Genomic DNA, 20,798 nt, shown 5'->3' on the forward strand with positions numbered 1-20,798 from the left:
GCTGGGAGGAGTTGGAGCCGACCAGGAAGGCAGATGTGCCTGCCTTGCGCAGCACACTGCTGGAGGATGCGACCACAGCTGGTCTGGCACCCTGGGTGCAGGGGAAGGGCCGGGCCCCGGAGGTGGGCCGGCCCCAATAGCAGCCGCATCCCCTGCACCTACGGTAGTTACACCAGTGTATTTAACCTTTGTTCTGCATAATTGTATTAACAAATCTGCATATTTATTAATAAAATTATACTGAATGGGGTTTAAATTAGGGATGTGCAGGCTCGGTTTTACTCGGATTTACTCGGTTCTTATCGCCACTTTACCGCAAATTCGGATTTATTATATTGGCTACCCAAAACACATGATAGGCGATAGCCAATAAAATGCCGTTAAAAGATCCGAGTAAATCCGAGTAAAACCGAACCCGCTCACCCCTAGTTTAAATAGCTATTATTTACATACTTTTTTTTTAAATATCTTTCTTTATTGAAGCATCAATATTGAAAAAATAACAATTAGATGCAAATAGAATATCATAGAAAACAAATATATAAACAAAATGGAGTCAATACATGTTTGTACTGTTTGGAATACAAGCGGTAACAACATCAATATATCAGATCATACATATTATAAAGAAAGGAATTCCGGAACCAAGCCAAACAGTTAAATCCTTAAAGGGAAATGGAGGGTGGGTCTTGAAGAAGGATACGGGTTTCATACCAGATAGTATTGCGGATATTTACATTATTTGATCATGATGAAAATTGAGAATTTTGGGGACATTTTCTGGAAAAATATTAGATAGTTAAGTGGTTAAGTGGTTAAGCAGAGTAGCATCAAAACATCACCTATTCGGAAGACTTGAAAGCTTCAGTTATGGAAACACAGGGCCTGATTCAAAGATGGGAATAGAGTAAAGCTGCATACACACACAACGATTGAGTTAATGAACGATTTTAGTAAACGATTTTCTACCTTGAAAAAATGAACTAAAATCGTTTACTAAAGTTGTTCATTTAAATGTAATGAACGATTTTTATGAACTACAAACGATTTTTGCATATTAACTTAATGAAAATCGTTGAGTTGACAAGTCTGACTGAACTACAAACTACAAACGTGAACGCGCATGAACAAGAATCGTTCTTCGTTTGACTCAGAAAGTGAACGATTTTTTCAAACGATTATCGTTAAACGATATCGTTTAACGATAATCATTCAAAAAATCGTTGTGTGTGTATGCACCTTAAGAAATAGCAAGTAACTGTGTACCTGGACAAACCATGTTGCAATGCAAGGAATGCAAATACATAATTTTTTTTTGCATGTGGGGAAAATACTGGCTGCTTTTGTATGTAGCCCACAAATGCTGGACAGCTTTATTTTTACACTGCAATTTAGATTTCAGTTAGAACACACTCCTCCCACATTTAATGGTGCGTACAGACGGGATGATCGACAACGATATCGTTTTCCGATTTCCCGAGTGTGCTGGACAATCGCTATCGATCATCCAGCACACCATGTACCCACCAATGGGTATTGACCAGCTTGGCCTGCATGCACGGGTGATGGTCGATATTGACCTTACGTTCCCGCACATCGCAGGTCGATGGAGGGCGAAAAATGCACAATATGAACGATAATGATATGATTGATATCGTTATCGTTCATATCGTCCATTTTAATAGTACCGTATGTACGCACCTTAAATCTCTCTGAATATTTTAAATCTACCCCACCTGCAGTGCAGCATGGTTTTGACCAAGTTGCAGAGTTACTTGCTTTATCTTACTCTATTTCCAACTCTGAATCTGGCTCACAGTTCTATAATGTTATTTGTTAGCTTTCACCATCAAAAAACTTTACAATACAATTTTTGGCTGGATAAATTCATCCTTCAAAACACATTATTTTCATTATGTCTGGGATCTCCTACAAATAATAATCAATGCTTTTAAGGTACGACAAACATTTGTATCTGCTGTCATCCAACTTTGTACAGGCTAGGTTCGGCAGACATGGACAGGTGTGGTGCATTCTTTTGCCAAAAAATGGAACCTACGGGTAAAAAAACATTACAAGGGGAGAAGATTAGATTTATGCAATTATTGATTTAAAAAAATAAACTGCCAATTTTATTGTGTACAAATCTTTTCTGGTGATGATCACAGATTATATTGCCTCACTCAAAAAATAGCTACATTCCATTTTTCTAAATATATCTCTATATATGTTTAGGTCCATGGCTTTAAAAAGTGCAGAGTATTCTAACTGAGGGCCTGATTCAGAGCGGGGAGGAATTATTATTTTTTTTTTTCCTGTCCACTCGCAAAGCTGTGGGTGCCCACCCACAGCTAGTGCGAGCGCGCAGGAGATGGTCGCGATTATCGCGACCATCGGGCTTGCGAGGAGACCCTGTGGTAGGGTCTCAGGTCTCGCAAGCCCAAGTGGACTTCCTGCTCTAATAGAGCAGGAAGTCCACTACTGACATCACTCGTGATGTCAGTAGGGCCGCCCACAAACGGCAGGCGTTCCTTCGGGAACGCCTCCGTTTGTTCAGTCATCCCCCCTCCCCGCCTAGAAAACGGGGCAAGCTGTCGATCAACATCGACAGCCTCCCCGTTTGTTGCGAGCCCCGGAGCGAGTGATTTCTCACTCGCTACGGGGCTTGCGCACGCCACGCGTGCGCACTGGACCACCATCAATCCGCTTGCGAGCGCTATGCGCTTGCGAGCGGGTCTGAATCAGGCCCTGAGTTCTAGCTACTGGTCCCAAGGTCCTGTAAAAAGTTGAGAAAGTTGTGTGCTGTTTATTGGTCAAAAGATGTTAACTGATGATCAAAGGGTGGTGGTTACTGGTCCTGTAGACTGTGCATGGAATCCGTATGTAATCTCATAACTACATCCCCTGTGCATACATAAATATCTACTCATAACAAAAAGGGGATTGGGCCAGTTAAAAGGCATTTCAGAGAATTTCAAAAGTGGAAGTCGTAAATTGAAACAAAATGGGCCTTACGCATGCAACTCGAACTGAATGCCGATGTTCATGTAGTTCAGTGATTTGCAACTGCGCAATGCGCACAAAGTCCTGAAAACCCATACTACACAAAGAAGCTATTGCGAATGGGGCAGGTGGTATCAGATAGGGGGGCGGTAAAGTGATGGGCGTTCCTGGGTAGTGACTGGGAGGTGACTTGAAGTGAATGCAAAAAAAGAATCCATCTCATGGGCACGTTATAGGAGTGTCAGTGAAAGCAACTGTGTTCTTAGACGCAGTGCCACAGTAGGGATGGACATCGGCTCCCGATGTTTCACTACCATCGATGTTTTCTTTTCGATGGTAGCTTTTTCAACATTAGATGAAGGCTTTCTAATGGTAGCTGCCATCGAAAGACGTGGAAGCAATGGCTATCCGATGTTAAAATACAGCTGAATTCAGCTGTTTGACATCGCTATTGCGCATGCGCAAACGAGGGTTATTTGCACATGCGTTAATCAGATTAATATATTTTTATCAAATTCTTTTGATGTAATGGTTAGTTACCATCGCATCGAAAGTTTTGATGGCAGAAGCCCAGCCATCATTTGATGGTGGGCTTCCGATATCCATGTCTATGCCGCAGTCACAGAGACCATGTTCAGACAGAGAAACAGCACCTGCGTGCAGAGACGCTGAAAGTGGACTTTTCAGACCTTGCCCATTCGAACGTAGGCTAGTGCACCAGGGGAAGGCTATTACTAGCATTTGCATATTATCGCAGCAGCAACAGCGGAAACAAACGCAACAGCGTCTACCACTGAATAAGGCCCTATGTGTGATGTGTCTTGAAATGTTCCATAAAGTCATTGCAGCTTTGCTTTGGTCACAATGGTCTTCTCACCATCACCTTTATGTAACTTTTATATATCTGGAATAAGTCATAGGGAACCAAGAGGTCCGTTCTGCATAGTATCCAAACTTGGCTAAAAGGTGCAAAGAAATCCACCCCTTGCCACCAGCAGCACCTTGGTGATAGTGTATTTCCTCCCCACCATTACTGATATACAGCTATTTATACTGCACTTTATAGAGAGAGTAACATTTCTCCTATTAAGTAGTTTTCACACTATTGCTTGAAAGTCACAAGTAGCCCCGTAGAGTTCAACTTGTAAATAATAGGTATCTTTTGGGAAGATTGTGGCCCTCATTCAGAGCCACTCGCTAGCGGCAGTACGCTCGTTCCGAGCGATGTTCGCACATCTGCGCATGCGTACGGTTTTTAGTACGCATGCGCGAACCAGTCAGTGCGGCCGAAAATCGTTGGTACGCAATATAGCGAGTGCCTGCTATTTTGAGTGACAGAATGAGGCGTATGTGGGTGGTAACAGGGGAAGGTGCTTGAAAACGGGGAGTGGAGATCAGAACGCAGGCGTGCTTAAAGGTCAAAACGGGCGTTTTAAGGGAGTGCATATTTAATACAGCAGCGTCATTGACCACGTCACTTGGTTTTTTTTAACTCAGAACTGCTCGCAAAATAGCGGTTGAAAACACCAACCACAAGAATAGCGAGCAGTTCATACGCTGTACGATGTACTCGATTAATCTAATAAATAGCGGACATGACGTATGGTGCGTGCGGCCAGGGGGCGTTTTTATAAAAAAAACGAGCGTATGTTTTGCTCGCTCGTTCAGACTTAGAGGTGGGAACAGACTGCAATTTGCGAACGGATCATTTGAATAGCCACCCCTTGTTTTTGAACGAACGACCACAAATAGCGAACGGCTCTGAATCAGGCCCTGTGTCTGCACAGTACTCCATGTAATTATAAGACATGAGAAATACTGTATATGTATGCACATAGGTGCATGCCAAAAAAATCAGGCAAACAATTGATGTATTCTGCACTCCTATGTGGTAAAACTGATCAGGTCCGGAAGGAGATGTATCAAGCCTCTGAGAGAGATATGGTGGAGAAATTGCCCAAAGCAACCAATCAGCTTCTTGCACAAATAAATATTCAGGCGCACAATAAAACAATAAAATATATAATCTATAATACCCGTTTTCCACTAAAATCCCGGATCTGTCCCGGGATTTGGAACACGGAGGGGATCCTTCCTGGGGAGGGGTGTCCTTTCGGGAGGCTGTGATGTCACAGCTGCCACCGGGGTGACGGGCAGGGAGAGATTACAGCCATCCCCTTATTAAGCGGGGATGGGGTAAAAACCGTAACGGTCGGGACCATATGGGGAGGCTGTAATCTCTCCCCGGTGATAGCTGTCACAGACAGTTTCCGAATAGCACCCAATCAGCATGCTGTAAACGGGTCCCTGGTCGGAAGACTCGGGTTACACATTTCCACTTAGTTTGACCAGGATTTTACCTGCGTAAAACCCAGCTCGAGACCTGGGAAGAAAAGCCGTGTATTTTGACCAGTGGAAAAGGGGTATAATAAATCACTCAATGATCACCTGTGTTTAAATAAAACTGTCATTTATCTAGCACAGTCTATTAAATTACAGTTAGAAGCTTATTGGTTACTTTCGGCAAATCTCTCAAAGGATTGATGACTATAACTATTATGGCCATTGGTCAATTGTCTTTACCACCATTCATAACTGCAAAATTAAAATTATCTGGGCAGTGTGGCCCAATAGCCCTTAAAATCTGTAGTGGAGGTAAGGTATTGGTCCAAAACCGAAAAGTGTTCATTAGTACAGTATATGCTAGTGTTCACTCTAGCTCCGGCGGCAGGCAGGACACCGGAGCTAGAGAGGGCAACCTTGTGCGCGCGCCGAAGGCGCGCACGCGTCCGAAAAGGGGCATGGTCATGAAAAGGGGGCGGGTCTATAAGACGCGTCCCCTTTTCGTCATACTTGGGGGCGTGCCCGGCACTTACGGACACGCCGGGCAGCCCCCAAGCGCTGCAGAAAGGGAGAATAGATGCCGGGCGCATGCGCCCGGCATCTATTCTCCTGCGGTGAGTGGTCACCGCACGTTTCTCCACCCGCGGGACACTGCGTCCCGCGGGTGAGGACGGCACCCGCAGGCTGTGAGGGCAGGGCGCTTTTTGCCCTCCTCCTGGAGGGCAGGGTGCTTTTTGCCCTCCTCCTGGAGGGCAGGGTGCCGCGCCCCGCTAAAACAGCCTAACGGGAACGCTATATGCAAACAAAATGTAAGCTTATATGGTTGGTTAGTCCCACTATTGCATACGATGAGACTGGAACTCTTTGTATTTGCTAAAGGATGGTAGGGAAATGTATTTCACCAACAAGTTTGCTACTAAAGCCCTTACACTCTAGATACTCATATGTGCCATTAACAATGTCTGAATTATACTAAGGGCGGGATGTACTAAACGGAAAACGCGTTTTCCATATGTATCATCAGCTGGCCGCCGGGTCTCCGATGCGGAGGGTAACGCCAGCTTTTGCTGGCGTTACCCAATAGAAGCCTATGGGCTTCTACCGCATCATGCTGCTATGAGGGATCCGATCGGATCCCTCCCAGCATGCCCCGCGGCCGCCGCGGCCCTTTGCGCATGCGCAGATGGACTCCCGGGTCGTAAACCCGGAAGTCCACGGCACAGAGCAGATCGCAAAGGGCAGCTCTTATCGGAAGAGCAGTCCTTTGCGCTACTGTTCGCATATATTAGTACATACGCGTTCAGTAGGAATGCGAGGCATGGCGGGATGTACTTCGCAAGGTTAGTACATCCTGCCCTAAGTGTGTTGGACATTTCAATCTACAACTATATAGCATTAGTAACAAAAGTGAGTATTAGTAAGAACTTACTTTATGACTTATTGGATGACACTCATCTCCCTCATTGCCAAGAGGAGTACAAATTCGTAAACTACTTATCCAAAGGCTGATAGCACAGCACATTCCACCTCCACACTGCAGGTCCCTTTCACAAGCCTGTTGATAAAGTGGGTAAGCATAATTACAATGTAACAAAGGCAAATATACATAATAGAAAAATGACATTTAAGTGGAATACCATCATGCAAAATCCTTTTAATGCCAAAAAAGGTATTACGATTGTTTAAAAGAAGATAGCAGCAAAACAGCCTGTGAAGGTCACATGGATTTTATTGTAAAATCTGAAAAGGTTTTTTTTCATAGCAGCAAACTGTAAAATAAAATAAAATGTAACCCCTTCACGATGGGAGTATATTATTCGTACGCAGCCTCTCCACATGTCACATTCTAGCCATGCATCAGTTAAACTGAGAATAATTTTTAAAATGTCCTTGTGTACCCTAGTAAACAGGGGATTTATTTTGGTACTATAATGAAGTAAGTATATTTTAAAGTATAAAGTATTATACTGAGAAAAAAAAACATTTCATAATTTTCCTTGAAGCACTTTGTCAAATAGCCCTGCCTCATCCGCCACCATGAATCTAGTATATACAGTACCTAGCTAAAAATCCTTGCATATGTATTGCTCTCAAATCATTTACTGTCACAAGCCCGTCTTTGTAATAACCCTTGCCCAATCCCTACTCTTCTTTACTACGTATATTTTATAATTACTCCCTTAACTCTCTTTGTTCAAATATCTCTGTTTGTCAAACAATTTGTAATAAATGGCTATGGGCCTGATTCAGACCTGTTCGCAAGATGTGGCCGCTCGCTCCCTGCGTATGCATATTCAGCTAAGTGATGTCAAGACAGGCGATCGATCAGCAAGGCATAAGCACGCCCACTATGTCTTGGCGAGCGATCACTTTGTGTATGCAGACGCCCACTAGTGCACGTCATCTCCAGGACGTGTATTAAAACTTTGGTACATCGAGGACCATCGGAAGCGATAGCAGCGCTTGTGGTTGCCTCTACCCTACCGCAAGTACTGTGATGATTTCAGTGTAAAAAAAGGCTGGTGACGTGTACTATGACGCTGCCTGTTAATTATGCACGCCTCTGAAACGGCGTTGAGACACTCAGGCACGCCTGCGTTCGTACCTTCACTCCCCCGTTTTTACTGGACTGCCCCTGTTACCACCCACAAACAGCCTCTCCTGTCAATCACTACACTGGGCTGCATTTGCAGGGCGAGCGAACGGGTCCCGATCACTATGAGTAGTTTGCGCACTGCGATGCTTACGCATGCGCAGATTAGCGAACATTGGCAGCAGCGAGCGGACGCTTGCTAGCGACCGGGTCTGCATCAGGCCCTATATCCTAGTATAATTTTGCATTAGTGATAAAGAATATGTCTTCAAAATATTTGAGTGCCAACAGATCTTCAAATGCTGGTAAAAAAAAAACAGAGGGCCTCATTCAGAGTTGCACACAATGCCTTTGTTCATGGAGTTGAGCGTTATCTTGCTACTGCGCGTGTGCGAAATTCCATAAAAACTCATTGAGCAAATGTGTCACATGGTATGTACGCACAGAGGCGCAGTTGCAATTGAGACTCACAATAATTGAAATGTATTGAACATTCGCTGGGCATTCCTGGGCGGTGATTGGGAGGTATGGGCGTGTTATGTGAGTGTCGCAGGCGTGTCTGAACTGGTTGCGAACTAAGGACCTAATTCATTACCGATCGCAACTGTGATTACGCATGCAATTGGCCGATTGCGCATGCGTGCGCGAACTGGCCACTGCGATCGCAGTGACTACTCAGGCCCATCGCAGAGTGATTGACAGAAAGTGCCGTTTGTGGGAGGTGACGGGGGGGGGGGGGGGGGGGGCGCATCAAGAGGTATTACAGCATAGGAAACAGACAAAGTGGGCGTCCCAGTCCTTGTACATTCAGGCGCAAACTTGTACAACAGGTGAAGGTCTGATGCTAGCATTAGCATAAAGTCGTAGACATTACTATGGCAAAAGATGCAAAAGTGTGCGACTCAGAATCAGCCCCCGAAAAGTCAGGAATGTAGGAACTAGCATATGTGAGTACAGTGTGTGGGCAGAGCAGTTTAGCATAGTGGGAGAGATACCCTCGAAGTGCAGTTAGATCAGGGTGAGGAGGGAGACCACCATGATATCACTGAGATTAGAGAGAGAGAGCAAGACACAGTTGCCATTCCGACCAGTGAAAATATAATTTCAGGGGACACCTGTATGATGTGATTAAGCACCTATGCAGGAGGAAAAGGTGCAATGAAAGAGTCTTTATGTCAACAGCCAGATTTAATGGTGCCCGTTCATCTGCCAATTGTAGTTATACTTTGCCACAATGTATGAGGAAGAGGACAGAGCTATGCATAAGTGGCGAGTATGAGCATCTCAAGAGGAAGAAGAATAAGTGTATGCATGTACCCCAAACCTCAGGTGGGGGCTTCAAACATGTTGTTAAAATACAGTACATTAAAAAAAGGCCTTGTGCTGGCAAGTTTAGCTACATGCACACAAAGATCTTTACGACTGTCCAAGTGGCACTGCTTTCATGTAATAATAATTAGTGAGCTAACAGAGTTTAAATTGCTAATATGATATATGGAAAATGGAATAGTACGTAATTGTTTTTTTCTTTCAGAAACTGTTTCTGACAGGTCACTCTTTCTTGTACTACTGAAACCAGTAAATAAAAACGACTTGTCTCACTTTCATCCTTTATGCTAATGCTGTTTCAACCAGTGGAATAATGTCAATGACACAAATGTGGGATTTATTTAGAATCACTACTTATTCTCCACTATAACATAACAAAAAGGCCAAAATAAACTAGAAACACCCAAGAGCTGTAATTTATATTCCTACAAATCACACTGCTAGATAAAATACAGGCAGTGGAAGCACCTTTGCAGTGCTAGAAATTATAATACCCCTTTTACATCGGAGCTAAAACCCGGGTTATTGCAGGGTTAACCTGGGTAGCTCCTTGGTGTAAAAGGGGAGAGGGTTGGATCGCCGGGTTGAGTGACCCAGCAAATCCAACCCAGGTAACTTGCAGGGTTTAACACGGGAGTAACCCGTGAAACCCTATAGTGTGAACGGTGTGCTCCGAGTCACGATGACCTTTAGCGCGCCGCGTGCCGGCCGTTTGGTCCAGCTTCAGTGGCGCTTGGAGATGACGTAATTTCCAAGCGTCCACTTCAACGCCGGAAAAGCCAGGTCTATGCAGACCCGACTCCGGTGTGAACGGTGCCGGCTCGGAAATGTACTGGGTCGGCGCCAGCTAAATTCCGGGTCTAAACCGGATTGGAACCCTGTTCCAACTCCAGGACAGACCCAGAATTTAGGTGTAAAAGGGGTATTATTCTAAGCTTCAACCAGGTTAAATTCACTATTGTCAGTACAAAAATATATCATTATGTATTAGTAGCAAGTAGTGTTCTGACGGTCATAAATTTCATCTGGCTACAACATTAATTCTTTTCTAGCACTGCCAATGTGCTAAAAATGTGTTGAGCACTTACAAATGCTACTCATTGGGCGGAATTCAATTGTTTTAATCCCCTATTGCGCCCGACGGAGCTATTCTATTCTTGCTCCTGTCGGGCGCGATCAGCTGCCAGCGCTACATTTCAGCTCGCACCCCCTGGGGGATGAGAGCTGAAATGTGCGAAAAGTGACATGTTTGGGCGCCCAAACATCACTTTTCGCGATCGCGCCCAACACTTTGGTCGGGTTTAGCTGCTTTACGCGGCTAAACCTGACCTCTATGGGCGCGATCAGCGCGAACATCTTGGACAATTGTATAGCGGCCCGCGATCTCCTGTCACTTTAGACGGGAGATGCGGGCCGCGAATACAATTGAATTCCGCCCAATTTGTTTAAAGGTATTGTCTTTTAACACAGTGAAATTTGTGCGAAATCTGTTCCAATCAGCTAATCCTTTGACAGATTTGTTGTGATTTGCAATTTTCCAAATATTCCGAGGTCCGGGCACACAATATTGAATATATTTTTACAATAATTAGTCCATTTCATAGTCCAAGTATGGTAAACTGGTGAGCTATACTATGAGTTGCAAAAAAACAGCATCTAAACCCATTTTTTTAGGAAACAGCTAAGAATATAAAATCTTATATATAAAAAATACACCTGGTTATCTTAAAAAAATAAAAATAAATCGGTACTATAGACTTTTAGAAACATATTACGTTATAAAAAAATAGGCTGCGTAATGTAGCAATTAAACAAAACCATGAGTTTTACTATAAGTCAAATATCTCAATGATTTCTGTATTCAATTTAGAATGGTACTTTGTGAAATATTATTGAACACTGAATGTGTTACTGATACTTGTTCTAAGTAATAAAAGTGATCCTGCCTTAATACACTGACCTGAAATGATATTAAGACAACTCAATCAATTGCAATGTCAAAATATATTGGAACAGCAGTTGCAAAAATGTTAAGCTCTGCACGAACTCAGATATTCCAAAAGGATCTTCAAAATAAAATCCTAATCACTCAAATGTTAACTAGTGGAAGTAAGATATAGCTATTACAATATTTTTATTTTTGACCCAACCTAATTCATAAATTATCTTCATCATTTACATATAATCTCATGAATCTCTGCAGGAAGGGCTGATCTGTGAACTTAATTACTCAATTTCTGTGGGTTTGTATTTAGCAGCATCGATAAATATTAGGTTAGGATATTATTTACTTACAAACAAAAATTAGATTAGCAATAAACAGTTATACTTTCCTTGCCCAAACATTGACTGTCATTGCTGGAGAATTTAACAACTATAACTCTTTCGAAGTAAAAAAAAATAAAAAGCAAAATACTGCTACATATATTCAAAAAGAAATGGAAAATAGCAGTCATTCTCTATGTCTGAGCTCAAAGTATATCCAGAAAAAAATGTTGATTTATGGAAGACATCAGTAAAAGAGATTACAAATAGACCCAGGATGGTCAACAAGATAAATTAAAGATCAGTTGTAGAACCAAATACTAAATTACACAGTGAAATAAAGTGCTATATAAAATAATTATTTGACTGAAAGGAAGAGACATAGGAAGTTCAAACAGTTGTGCTACAAAAAAAACCCCAAAAGACAAATGCAGGCAATACTGCAAAAAGAAATAAATAATTAAAAATAACCTCTTCTGTTTCTATACGTTTATTAAAGCTGGGAGAGAAATAAAGTCCTACAACATAGCTGAGATTCCAACAGATGATTTTATGGGACAGGAATCTGTGAACCAGCTATTATCTTGTCGGCACAATTTTTGTTATTTTTAGAAACCCCACAAGGATTCCTATTATTATTAGCTCTGAAAAGGCGGGATCATTTGTAATCACCACCTCGGAGGACATTTGGGGCGGGAAAGGGCTCTTGGAGGCTCCGTGGGTCACGTGGCGCTAAGAAAAGGGCGCGAAGTTCTACCTCAGGAGTCAGGCACACACACACTTCAGTCACAGCGGAACTCGGAGTCGTGAACCACCGCACACTACTCACCCCAGTGATGACCGCGGCTTCTCCGGACTCCAGAAGCAGGAAAGCGCCAAAGAGAAGCGACAGGCACGGCAGTTTTCTCATAATAAAGAAGGCTGGAGTCAGGGGTTATATCCAAACGGAGCTCCGCGGAGGATGTCGGCGACGGACCCGGGATGCTGAGGGGACGAAAGGAAGAGGCGGCCTGGACGGCTGAGGTGTGAGGAGACGCTACGTGCTAATGCTGCCGGCGACGCGGGAGCTGGAGAGAGAGAGAGAGAGAGAGAGTGTATGTGTGTGAGGCTCGGCTAGATGCTCCATGTACTTGAGGTGTTATAAAGCTCGGGTTGCCATTCAAACCGTCCTCCATGACTCAGAGAGGGGAGCGAGATAAAGGGCAAACACAATGATCTGCTAAGTGCCAATCATCACAGCCCAGTCTCTCCCTCTCTGCATTGGCCGCATGCAGCTAGATTAGCATAGCAGAACTCTCAGTTCCGAGAAGCAGAGCCCCCAAGGTTACTGCACACTCTGTGGACACGCTCTTCCTCTTATGCTGATGTGTAGGAACAAAAGTCAGAAGGAGACACACCAGAGCTGTTACTATACCGTTGATGGGGTGATTGTAATATAGAACATCAGAACAGGAAAAATGTGACATTCAAACATAATATCGTCTACAGAGCAATGCATATGCGTGGATTAAGCCTTACTTTGTTTTTTTTTATCTCAATGAAAGGCTTATCTACCACAGGCTGGAACAAAAAAAAATATATTTTAAAACCAAGGGATAGCTATTTTAAAACCAGGTTTTCATTCCAACCAGCCAGATTGGACAGATATCTGACAGAAAATTGTATAGTGGATGGCCAGCTTAACGCTTTGAGTGCAATATCGAGATACGCTGGGATGGAATATGATAATTCAGGCATTCACTAAATCAATGCCCATCCCTATCTATTAAAATTTAAAGAGAAATGCAAATATTAGGAGCAGTTACATTAAATGTCCAGTTTGGATAATATATGAAAGACAGTGTTGGTCTTGTAACGGCACACTAGAGCAGTGGTCGCCAACCTTAATTGAGGTGTGAGCTACTTTAGTAAAATGAAACCTAATTGTAGAAAGAAAAATCTGGCTAATCGAACAATTGAAGCTCATTTAAAGAAATTTTAAATATTTAATAGGAAACAACAATGTATTTAATTATTACAGTGATATAGTTTGTAAATAAAATTTACGCACAGACACATTTCACTGTTAATTACTGGCTCCAAGGAGGCACGTGCAGTAGAGGAACAAGATACTGTATAGGTAGGGCTGCTGTGTGATTTTCCTTCAGGGTTAGGCGGGAGTCACATGTTCTCTGGGCTGGTGCTACCATTAAGCAACCTTAGGCAGCCGCCTAAAGGTGCCAGCCACTAGAGGGCGCTGCTGAGTACAAAAAAATAAATGGCATAATTCATGGCTGAGTGACACAGAATAAATTTGTGGCAGAGCTGTGTGGCATATTATGAATTGGCGACAGTGTTATGAGGTACATTATGATTTTGGCGCTCTGCAGTGTGTAATCTATGTAGTATTTTATGAATTAATTGTATTAATTTTCATTAACCGAATTACACCAACATACATCTCTTCACTCATCTCAAAATATCTCCCAACCCGACCTCTCCGCTCAGCACAAGAACTGCGTCTCTCATCCCCACGCATTACTTGCTCCCATTTACGGTTACAGGACTTTCTTCGGGCTGCACCCACTCTATGGAATGCCTTACCACACACAATAAGACTTACCTCTACTCTTCAATCCTTCAAGCGTTCCCTGAAAACTCACCTCTTCAGACAAGCTTATCAGATTCCAGAACCGACCACATAACCTTCATAGCTTCCATGTCTTATCACATCCCCTCTCACAGTCCACACATTACCTCACATATTGTCTTTCTTTCACATACTCCTGACATTTTGCCGACATTCCTGTGTGACTGGATCATGCAGCCCACCAAGAAACTCTGCATTCTGGCCAGACCAAATTCCAATATATATAGCACCTATCCTTGTGTATCAATGCCTGTTTCCCTATAGATTGTAAGCTTGCAAGCAGGGCCCTCTTACCTCTATGTCTGTCTGTTATTACCCTATTTTGTTCTATCAATGTTTCCAATTGTAAAGCGCAACGGAATATGCTGCGCTATATAAGAAACTGTTAATAAATAACTTGGGACACTGCTGTGTGGCATATGATAAACTGGGTGGGCTGATGCATGGCATATTATGAATTGAAGGGAGCAGGGGCGGTTGGTGAAATGTTGCCTAGGGCGCCCGGAAACCTTGCATCGGCCCTGCTTGCTCTTCTGTTGCATAGACGCCATGAGTGGAACCACAGCTGCTGCAACCACCTGATGTGCTTGCCTGTGGCTCCACTCATGGCATTGACACCACAGGGAGAGCACTTAGTTTACTCGCCAGTGCTGCAGCTAGGTGAGCTGCCAAAATTAAGATCGTGAGCTACCGGTAGCTCGTGAGCTACAGGTTGGAGACCACTGCACTAAAGGATTTTTTCTCAGAAGCCAAATGATTTGTGTTGTTTTGGACTATGGAAGAAAACCGCATTGATATTTTGGATTGATACAAGAATAGCATCTGTATTTAATACAGAGACATAAGGTCTAGTCTTCATCACTTAATTTTTACAAAAGCAGGTGAAAATGAACATTTTCAACTACCTTTGTACAAATTAAGTTTTCGGGCCATTCATCAGGAGATATCACGTAATCCTGCTAACCTTTCTCTCCCGGAATGGCCCTCTGTCCCCATACATTAGTATGGGGATAGAATTAATCCAGCTCTGAAAATATAAGAGTTTCGGAGCTTGACTGTGGGAACAATTGCCACCTTCAGATGGTGTTTGCTCCTGCAATCCTCTCTTTTCCTATGGGAACGAGTCCCAGGTTGCGAAGCGGGATCCTTTCAGATCCCTCCCTTGTCCTGCTGTAGGAGACAGCTGATTTTCGGATCAGCTATCTCCGCAACGGAGCAATGATTAATTGCTCCGGACCCCGATAATTAACATAATGAATAGAGCCCTAATAGTCTTAAAATAAAATGTATATTGAACTTTTCCAGGATAGATATAATTTTCACGCATGTGCAGTCAGGAAAATGTCATGCATGCAAAGTTTATCGCATTTAGTAAAGTTTTAAAAGAAAACGTCATGCATGCCCAGTGGAGGAAGATACATTGGTATATAGGTAAGATAATTGCCAGCATTGTGATATTTGGATTGATCCAAAATTCATAATGTATTGGGCATGATAAATAAATCTTTTGGAAAGATTATTATTATTACATTTTATTTATAGGGCGCCACAAGTGGTCAGCAGCGCCGTACATACAGTAAAGGGTACACAGAACATTACATTACAATACAGTAACCAAAATATAAACAGAACACAAGTAACAATTAGCAACACAATTTTCTATACACAGTACAGCTCTGAAGGTGAAGGCTGTCATAGAAGTGCTAGAGAAGAAGGCTGTGAGACAGGTGGGAGGAGGACCCTGCTCCTAGGAGCTTACAATCTAGGGGAGAGGGGAGACATGACATGAGGCATGAGTGTGTAGAGGGGGACCTGAATGCAGGAAGTAAGCAAGGTAGAGATGGCTGAGGCGGGAGGGACAGAGACCTGGTTATGTGGTGGAAGGGTATGCTTTGGTGAACAGGTGGGTTTTCAGTGCACGTTTGAAGCTCTGCAGGGTCGGGGAGAGCCTGATCGAGCGAGGAAGCTCATTCCAGTGGAGGGGAGGGCATCCACAGGGTGGGTGCAGCCCGGAAAAAGTCCTGTAACTGCATGGGAACAAGTAATGCGCGGGGATGAGAGACGCAGATTTTGTGCAGAGCGGAGATGTCGGGTTGGAAGATATTTTGAGATAAGTGAAGAGATGTATGTTGGTGTGGTTTGGTTAATAGCTTTATGTGTGAGTGTAAGTATTTTAAATTGAATACGGTAGAAGACCGGCAGCCAATGGAGGAACTGACAGAGGGGATCAGCAGACACTGAACGTTTGGTGAGAAAGATCAACCTCACAGCTGCATTCAAAATGGATTGTAGTGGGGAGAGCCTGTTTTTGGGAAGACCAATAAGGAGGCTATTGCAATAGTCAATGCAGGAAATAATGAGTGCGTGTATTAGAATTTTTGCAGTGTCTTGCCTAAGATATGGTTGAATTTTGGCTATGTTTTTTAGATGTATGTAACAGGATTTAGAGACAGATTGAATGTGGGGAACAAAAGACAGTTCAGAGTCAAGGATGACACCTAGGCAGCGAGCTTGTGAGGTGGGGTTGATTGTCGAGTTGTCAAAAGTAATAGAGATATCAGGTTGGTAACCACTATTGGCCGGTGGAAATATAATTAATTATGTATTGGATATATTAAGTTTCAGATGGCGAAATGACATCCAAGATGAAATGGCAGAGAGACATTCAATGACATGGACCAGCACAGATGGTGACAAATCTGGGGAGGATAGGTAAATTTGAGTATCGTCCGCGTACAGATGATACTGAAAACCAAAAGAGCTGATTAGTTTGCCAAGAGAAGTGATATAGATTGAGAAAAGCATAGGACCTAATACTGTGCCCTGTGGTACTCCAACTGACAGGTAGCGAAGTGGAGGTAGAATCAGAAAAGCGGACAGTGAAAGAGCGATTAGATAGGTAGTGTCACAACGCCGCTGAATCCAGGTTGCTCCTACCTGGTGCTGCGACGCTGGAGTCCGGGCTGGTGTGTGACAGCGGGCGGGAGATCCCTGGCACCCACTGTCAGCTGGTCCTCTTCTCCCCCGGCGGCCGCCCTGTTAAAGCATTTAAAGGGACAGGCACCAAAGTAGGGAAGCGATGATTGGGGATAGTTGAACTCTGACCTATAAAAGGAAGCTCCTGGGAGCACTCCAGTGCCAGAGTATAGGTTCCATTACCATACTCCAGCGTTCCTGTGCATATCCTGATCATTGGTTCTGACCCTTGGCGTGTTTTGTGACTCTGATTCTGCCTGACCCCTGATTCTGAGTTGATATCTGTTTCTGACCTTGGCTATTCCGTGTGACCCGTTTATGTCTGCTCCCTGGTACCGCTTCGTCCGTTTGGTTCTGACCCGGCTAAGTTGACTACGCTCAAGTCTCCTGTATACCGACCAAGTGCCAGCACCTATATAGGGAAACAACCTGAGGGCCGCGACTTGTGTGTCAGACGCAGCCAAGTCCATACCTTCTTGCGAGGGTCCCTGGTGAAAACCGCCGGCACATTAGACTCCGTGCCTCAGGAATAGGTCTAGCCAATTCCCTGTATACTGGTAGCATCCACTATCCACCCGTGAGTTTGTGACAGGTAGGATGAGAACCAAGAAAGGGCTGTGTCTTGAAGACCTAAGGATTGTAGTTGTATGAGAAGAGAGTGGTCAACAGTGTCAAAGGAGCATAAAGATCTAGAAGAATTAGAAGTGAGTAATGGCCTTTAGCCTTGGCAGTGACCAGATCATTTACTACCTTAGTCAGTGCTGTCTCAGTGGAGTGTTGGGAACGAAAGCCTGACTGAAGTGGGTCCAATAAGTTGTGGGTGTTAAGAAAGTGTGTGAGTCGAGTGTAGGCAAGTCTCTAGTAGCTTGGAGGGGCAAGGTAGCTGGGAGATAGGACGATAATTTGAAAGAGATGGTCAGAATTTTGTTTTTTCAAAATGGGAGTGATCACTGCATGCTTGAATAGTGACGGAAAGATACCAGTAGAGAAAGAGAGATTACAGATTTTAGTTAAGTGTGGAATGAGCACAGGAGACAGAGCTTTACTGATTTGTGAGGGTATAGGATCAAGAGGAGAGGTAGTAGAGTATTAGGATGAGAAGAGTGTAGATACTTCATCTTCATTAGTGAGGTCAAATGATGAGAACGTGCCACTGGGTTCAGGTAGGGAGCAAGACCCTGGTTGAGGAAGTGCATACTAGTTCATTTCGGATATTATCAATCTTGTTCTTGAAATAAGAAGCAAGATCTTGTGCACTGATAGTAGCAGGTGGGTTGGGTGATGGAGGGGTAGATCTCTTCAACTTTTGCTCACAAAACATAAAATAGTGTTCATTCTAGGTCTGGCGCCGGACCTAGAGAAAGTGCAGTCCGGCTCATGTGGGCCTGAAAAGTGGTTGTTGACGCACCACCTTTTCATCACTCTTGTGGGCGTGCTCAACACTTAAGGACATTCCGGGCTGCCCCAAGCTCTTCCTTCTCTGTGAATAGATGCTGGGCGCATATGCAAGGCAACTACTTACCGGCGGTAGGGATGGGCAGATCGATTCACTGTACTGAGTTGAGCCTCATGGCTCAACTCAGTGAAGTGTCTCGAGACACGGCTCTTTAGATAGAGCAAGTGCTGGAGCCAGCAGGGGAGCCAGCGACTCAGAGTGAGTCACTGACAGCTCTGCCCCCCCGCAGCCCAGCACTACAGCTCAGGGTTCTCACTGACTCTTGAATCAGTGAACTCCTCTGAGCCCTGGCTGTAGCTGTACGACTCAGTGAGTCGCAGACAGCTCTGCCCCCCCAGGCCAGCTCAAGCCTCTGTACTGACTCTGGAGTCAGTTCACTGCCCTGAGCCCTTGGCAATAGCTGCACGACTCAGAGTGAGTCGCTGACAGCTCCACCCCCTACACTGCTGATCTGACAGTGCACAGAAGTATGATCAGGTCGGATCAGCAGTGTAGGGGGTGGAGCTGCCATTCACTAGCTACTGCTGACAGAGGCTGGGGAGCTGGGTGTCTCGACTCACCAAACACTGAGTGACTCGAATCATTCACTCATCTGAATGATTCGAGTCAGTGTGTTGAGACACTCACTAGCCATCTCCAGGGGCGGGCTGGGCCGGGGGGCAGGGTGCCATCTGCCCCCCGAAACGGGACTATATCAGTCCTGGGAGGCCGCCAGCTTCTTGCAGCCGAACGCTGCATGAATGCCTGGTGGCTGGAGACAGGCTGTTGCAGCCACCGGCGGCTGCCTCACCAGCGGGGCGCCCACTGAAACACCGGTGGTACCACCCTCCCGACTGCCCATCCACCCGCACCAGGCCAGGACTTGGTAGTGAAGCCTTCCACTCCACACATTATATAGCGGCGCAGTGGAGTGCAAAGCTTCCCTATCAAGCCCCGGTCCTCACTGTGCTGCATAGTGTATCGGCGCCTCCGTGTGATGTCACTTAGGTGACGCCCCCACCAACGCATCATCAACAACACAGCCAAGATTTGCAAGAGCTCAGCATTGGCTCCGTGGAGGCTGCTCGACTCAAGTGTCAGTTCTGCTGATTGGGGTGTCGTTTCCTGGTGGCTGCTGATATGTAAGCACTTACATAAATTATATTTTTGAAGCAGCATTTATTTGGACACTGTATTGTGTGTATATATATATATATATATGTGTGTATATTTATATGTATATATATATACACATACATACAGTACATACACACACATGTATAGATATGATATATGTCTATGTAGTTCAAACACCTGGTCACCTCTGACAACCCAAACCCCCTCCCTCCCTTGCTCTGCTCCACCTTTTGTGTGGAAGGTCCCACTCCCTCTTTACTGTCCTCCTCCTCCACCCCCACCTCCTTCCCCGTCACGGCCATGTCCCGAACTCCACCCCATCACGGTTCCGTCCCAGCATTCCCTTCCCCCCACCACTCCCATACTAACCCCGGCGGCCAGTCTTCCTTTCCTTAGACTGTCCTGTCTCCCTCGCAGTGGGAGCCATTGGGAGTCGCACCGCACACTGAGGAGACGTGACATATATATATATATATACACACAGACATACACATATAGGGGTATTCAATATGGGAGCGAAAACTCAGTTTTTGCGATGTTTTCGCACCTATGACGTCATTATCGCAGGTTTTGCTTTTACACTGTATTCAATTTCAAAGACTTTTCGCAGGTTCGAAAAGTCTTTGAAAAAAAACATGGATAACTTTTCACCACTGAATAGGTGTCAAAATTTTTTTTTTTTTTTAAAATAGTATACCCCAAAAAATATATTTTAAAAATTGGGGTGAAAAAAAAAAATGGGAAAAAATTGTTTTACAGTAGGGAAATAGGTTCAGGGCTATTCTGCAAGTATGCGGCAGGTGTATTATAGAATAGGCTATTAGCGGCAGGTGCACAGTTGCAGAATTTTTAAAAAATTACTTTAGGGACATAAAAATATGCTAGTACCCATTTTCATGTACCCCAAATGTGATGGGACCACTTAAAAAACGAAAAAAATAACCTAAGTGCTCTTCTGCATCACTTCTTCAATGTCGGGAAAAAAGCACCTGCCGCAGCTATTTAAATCCCCGACTTTAATTTGCAGGCTAAAACGGGGGTACCCATAGTGATCCCCATGTTTTTACAGCTTTAGGGGGGTCCTACAA

General features: G+C 44.2%; 1 protein-coding gene across 1 annotated transcript; it reads right to left on the minus strand.

Annotated features, from left to right (window-relative positions):
- Positions 1–1,925: 1,925 nt before the first annotated feature.
- On the minus strand, positions 1,926–12,781 carry PROK2 (prokineticin 2). The gene is made up of 3 exons (XM_088459767.1): positions 12,363–12,781; positions 6,776–6,901; positions 1,926–2,055 (listed from the first exon to the last, which is right to left on the minus strand). The coding sequence occupies exons 1-3, from the start codon at positions 12,441–12,443 to the stop codon at positions 1,930–1,932; spliced, it is 333 nt and encodes a 110-aa protein (XP_088315893.1). The 5' UTR covers positions 12,444–12,781; the 3' UTR covers positions 1,926–1,929.
- Positions 12,782–20,798: the final 8,017 nt, after the last annotated feature.

This window comes from Taudactylus pleione, unplaced genomic scaffold (genome assembly GCF_031769625.1).
Source record: "Taudactylus pleione unplaced genomic scaffold, aTauple2 ptg000934l, whole genome shotgun sequence".
NCBI lineage: Eukaryota > Metazoa > Chordata > Amphibia > Anura > Myobatrachidae > Taudactylus > Taudactylus pleione.

Bases quoted from the DNA above. Each gene is read 5' to 3' on its own strand.
- PROK2 (XM_088459767.1), bottom strand. From the start codon at position 12,443: ATGAGAAAACTGCCGTGCCTGTCGCTTCTCTTTGGCGCTTTCCTGCTT. The intron at 6,902-12,362 runs GTGAGTAGTGTG...CTTTATCAACAG, and splicing joins AAGCCGCGGTCATCACTGGG to GCTTGTGAAAGGGACCTGCA. The intron at 2,056-6,775 runs GTAAGTTCTTAC...TTTTACCCGTAG, and splicing joins GTCATCCAATAAGTCATAAA to GTTCCATTTTTTGGCAAAAG.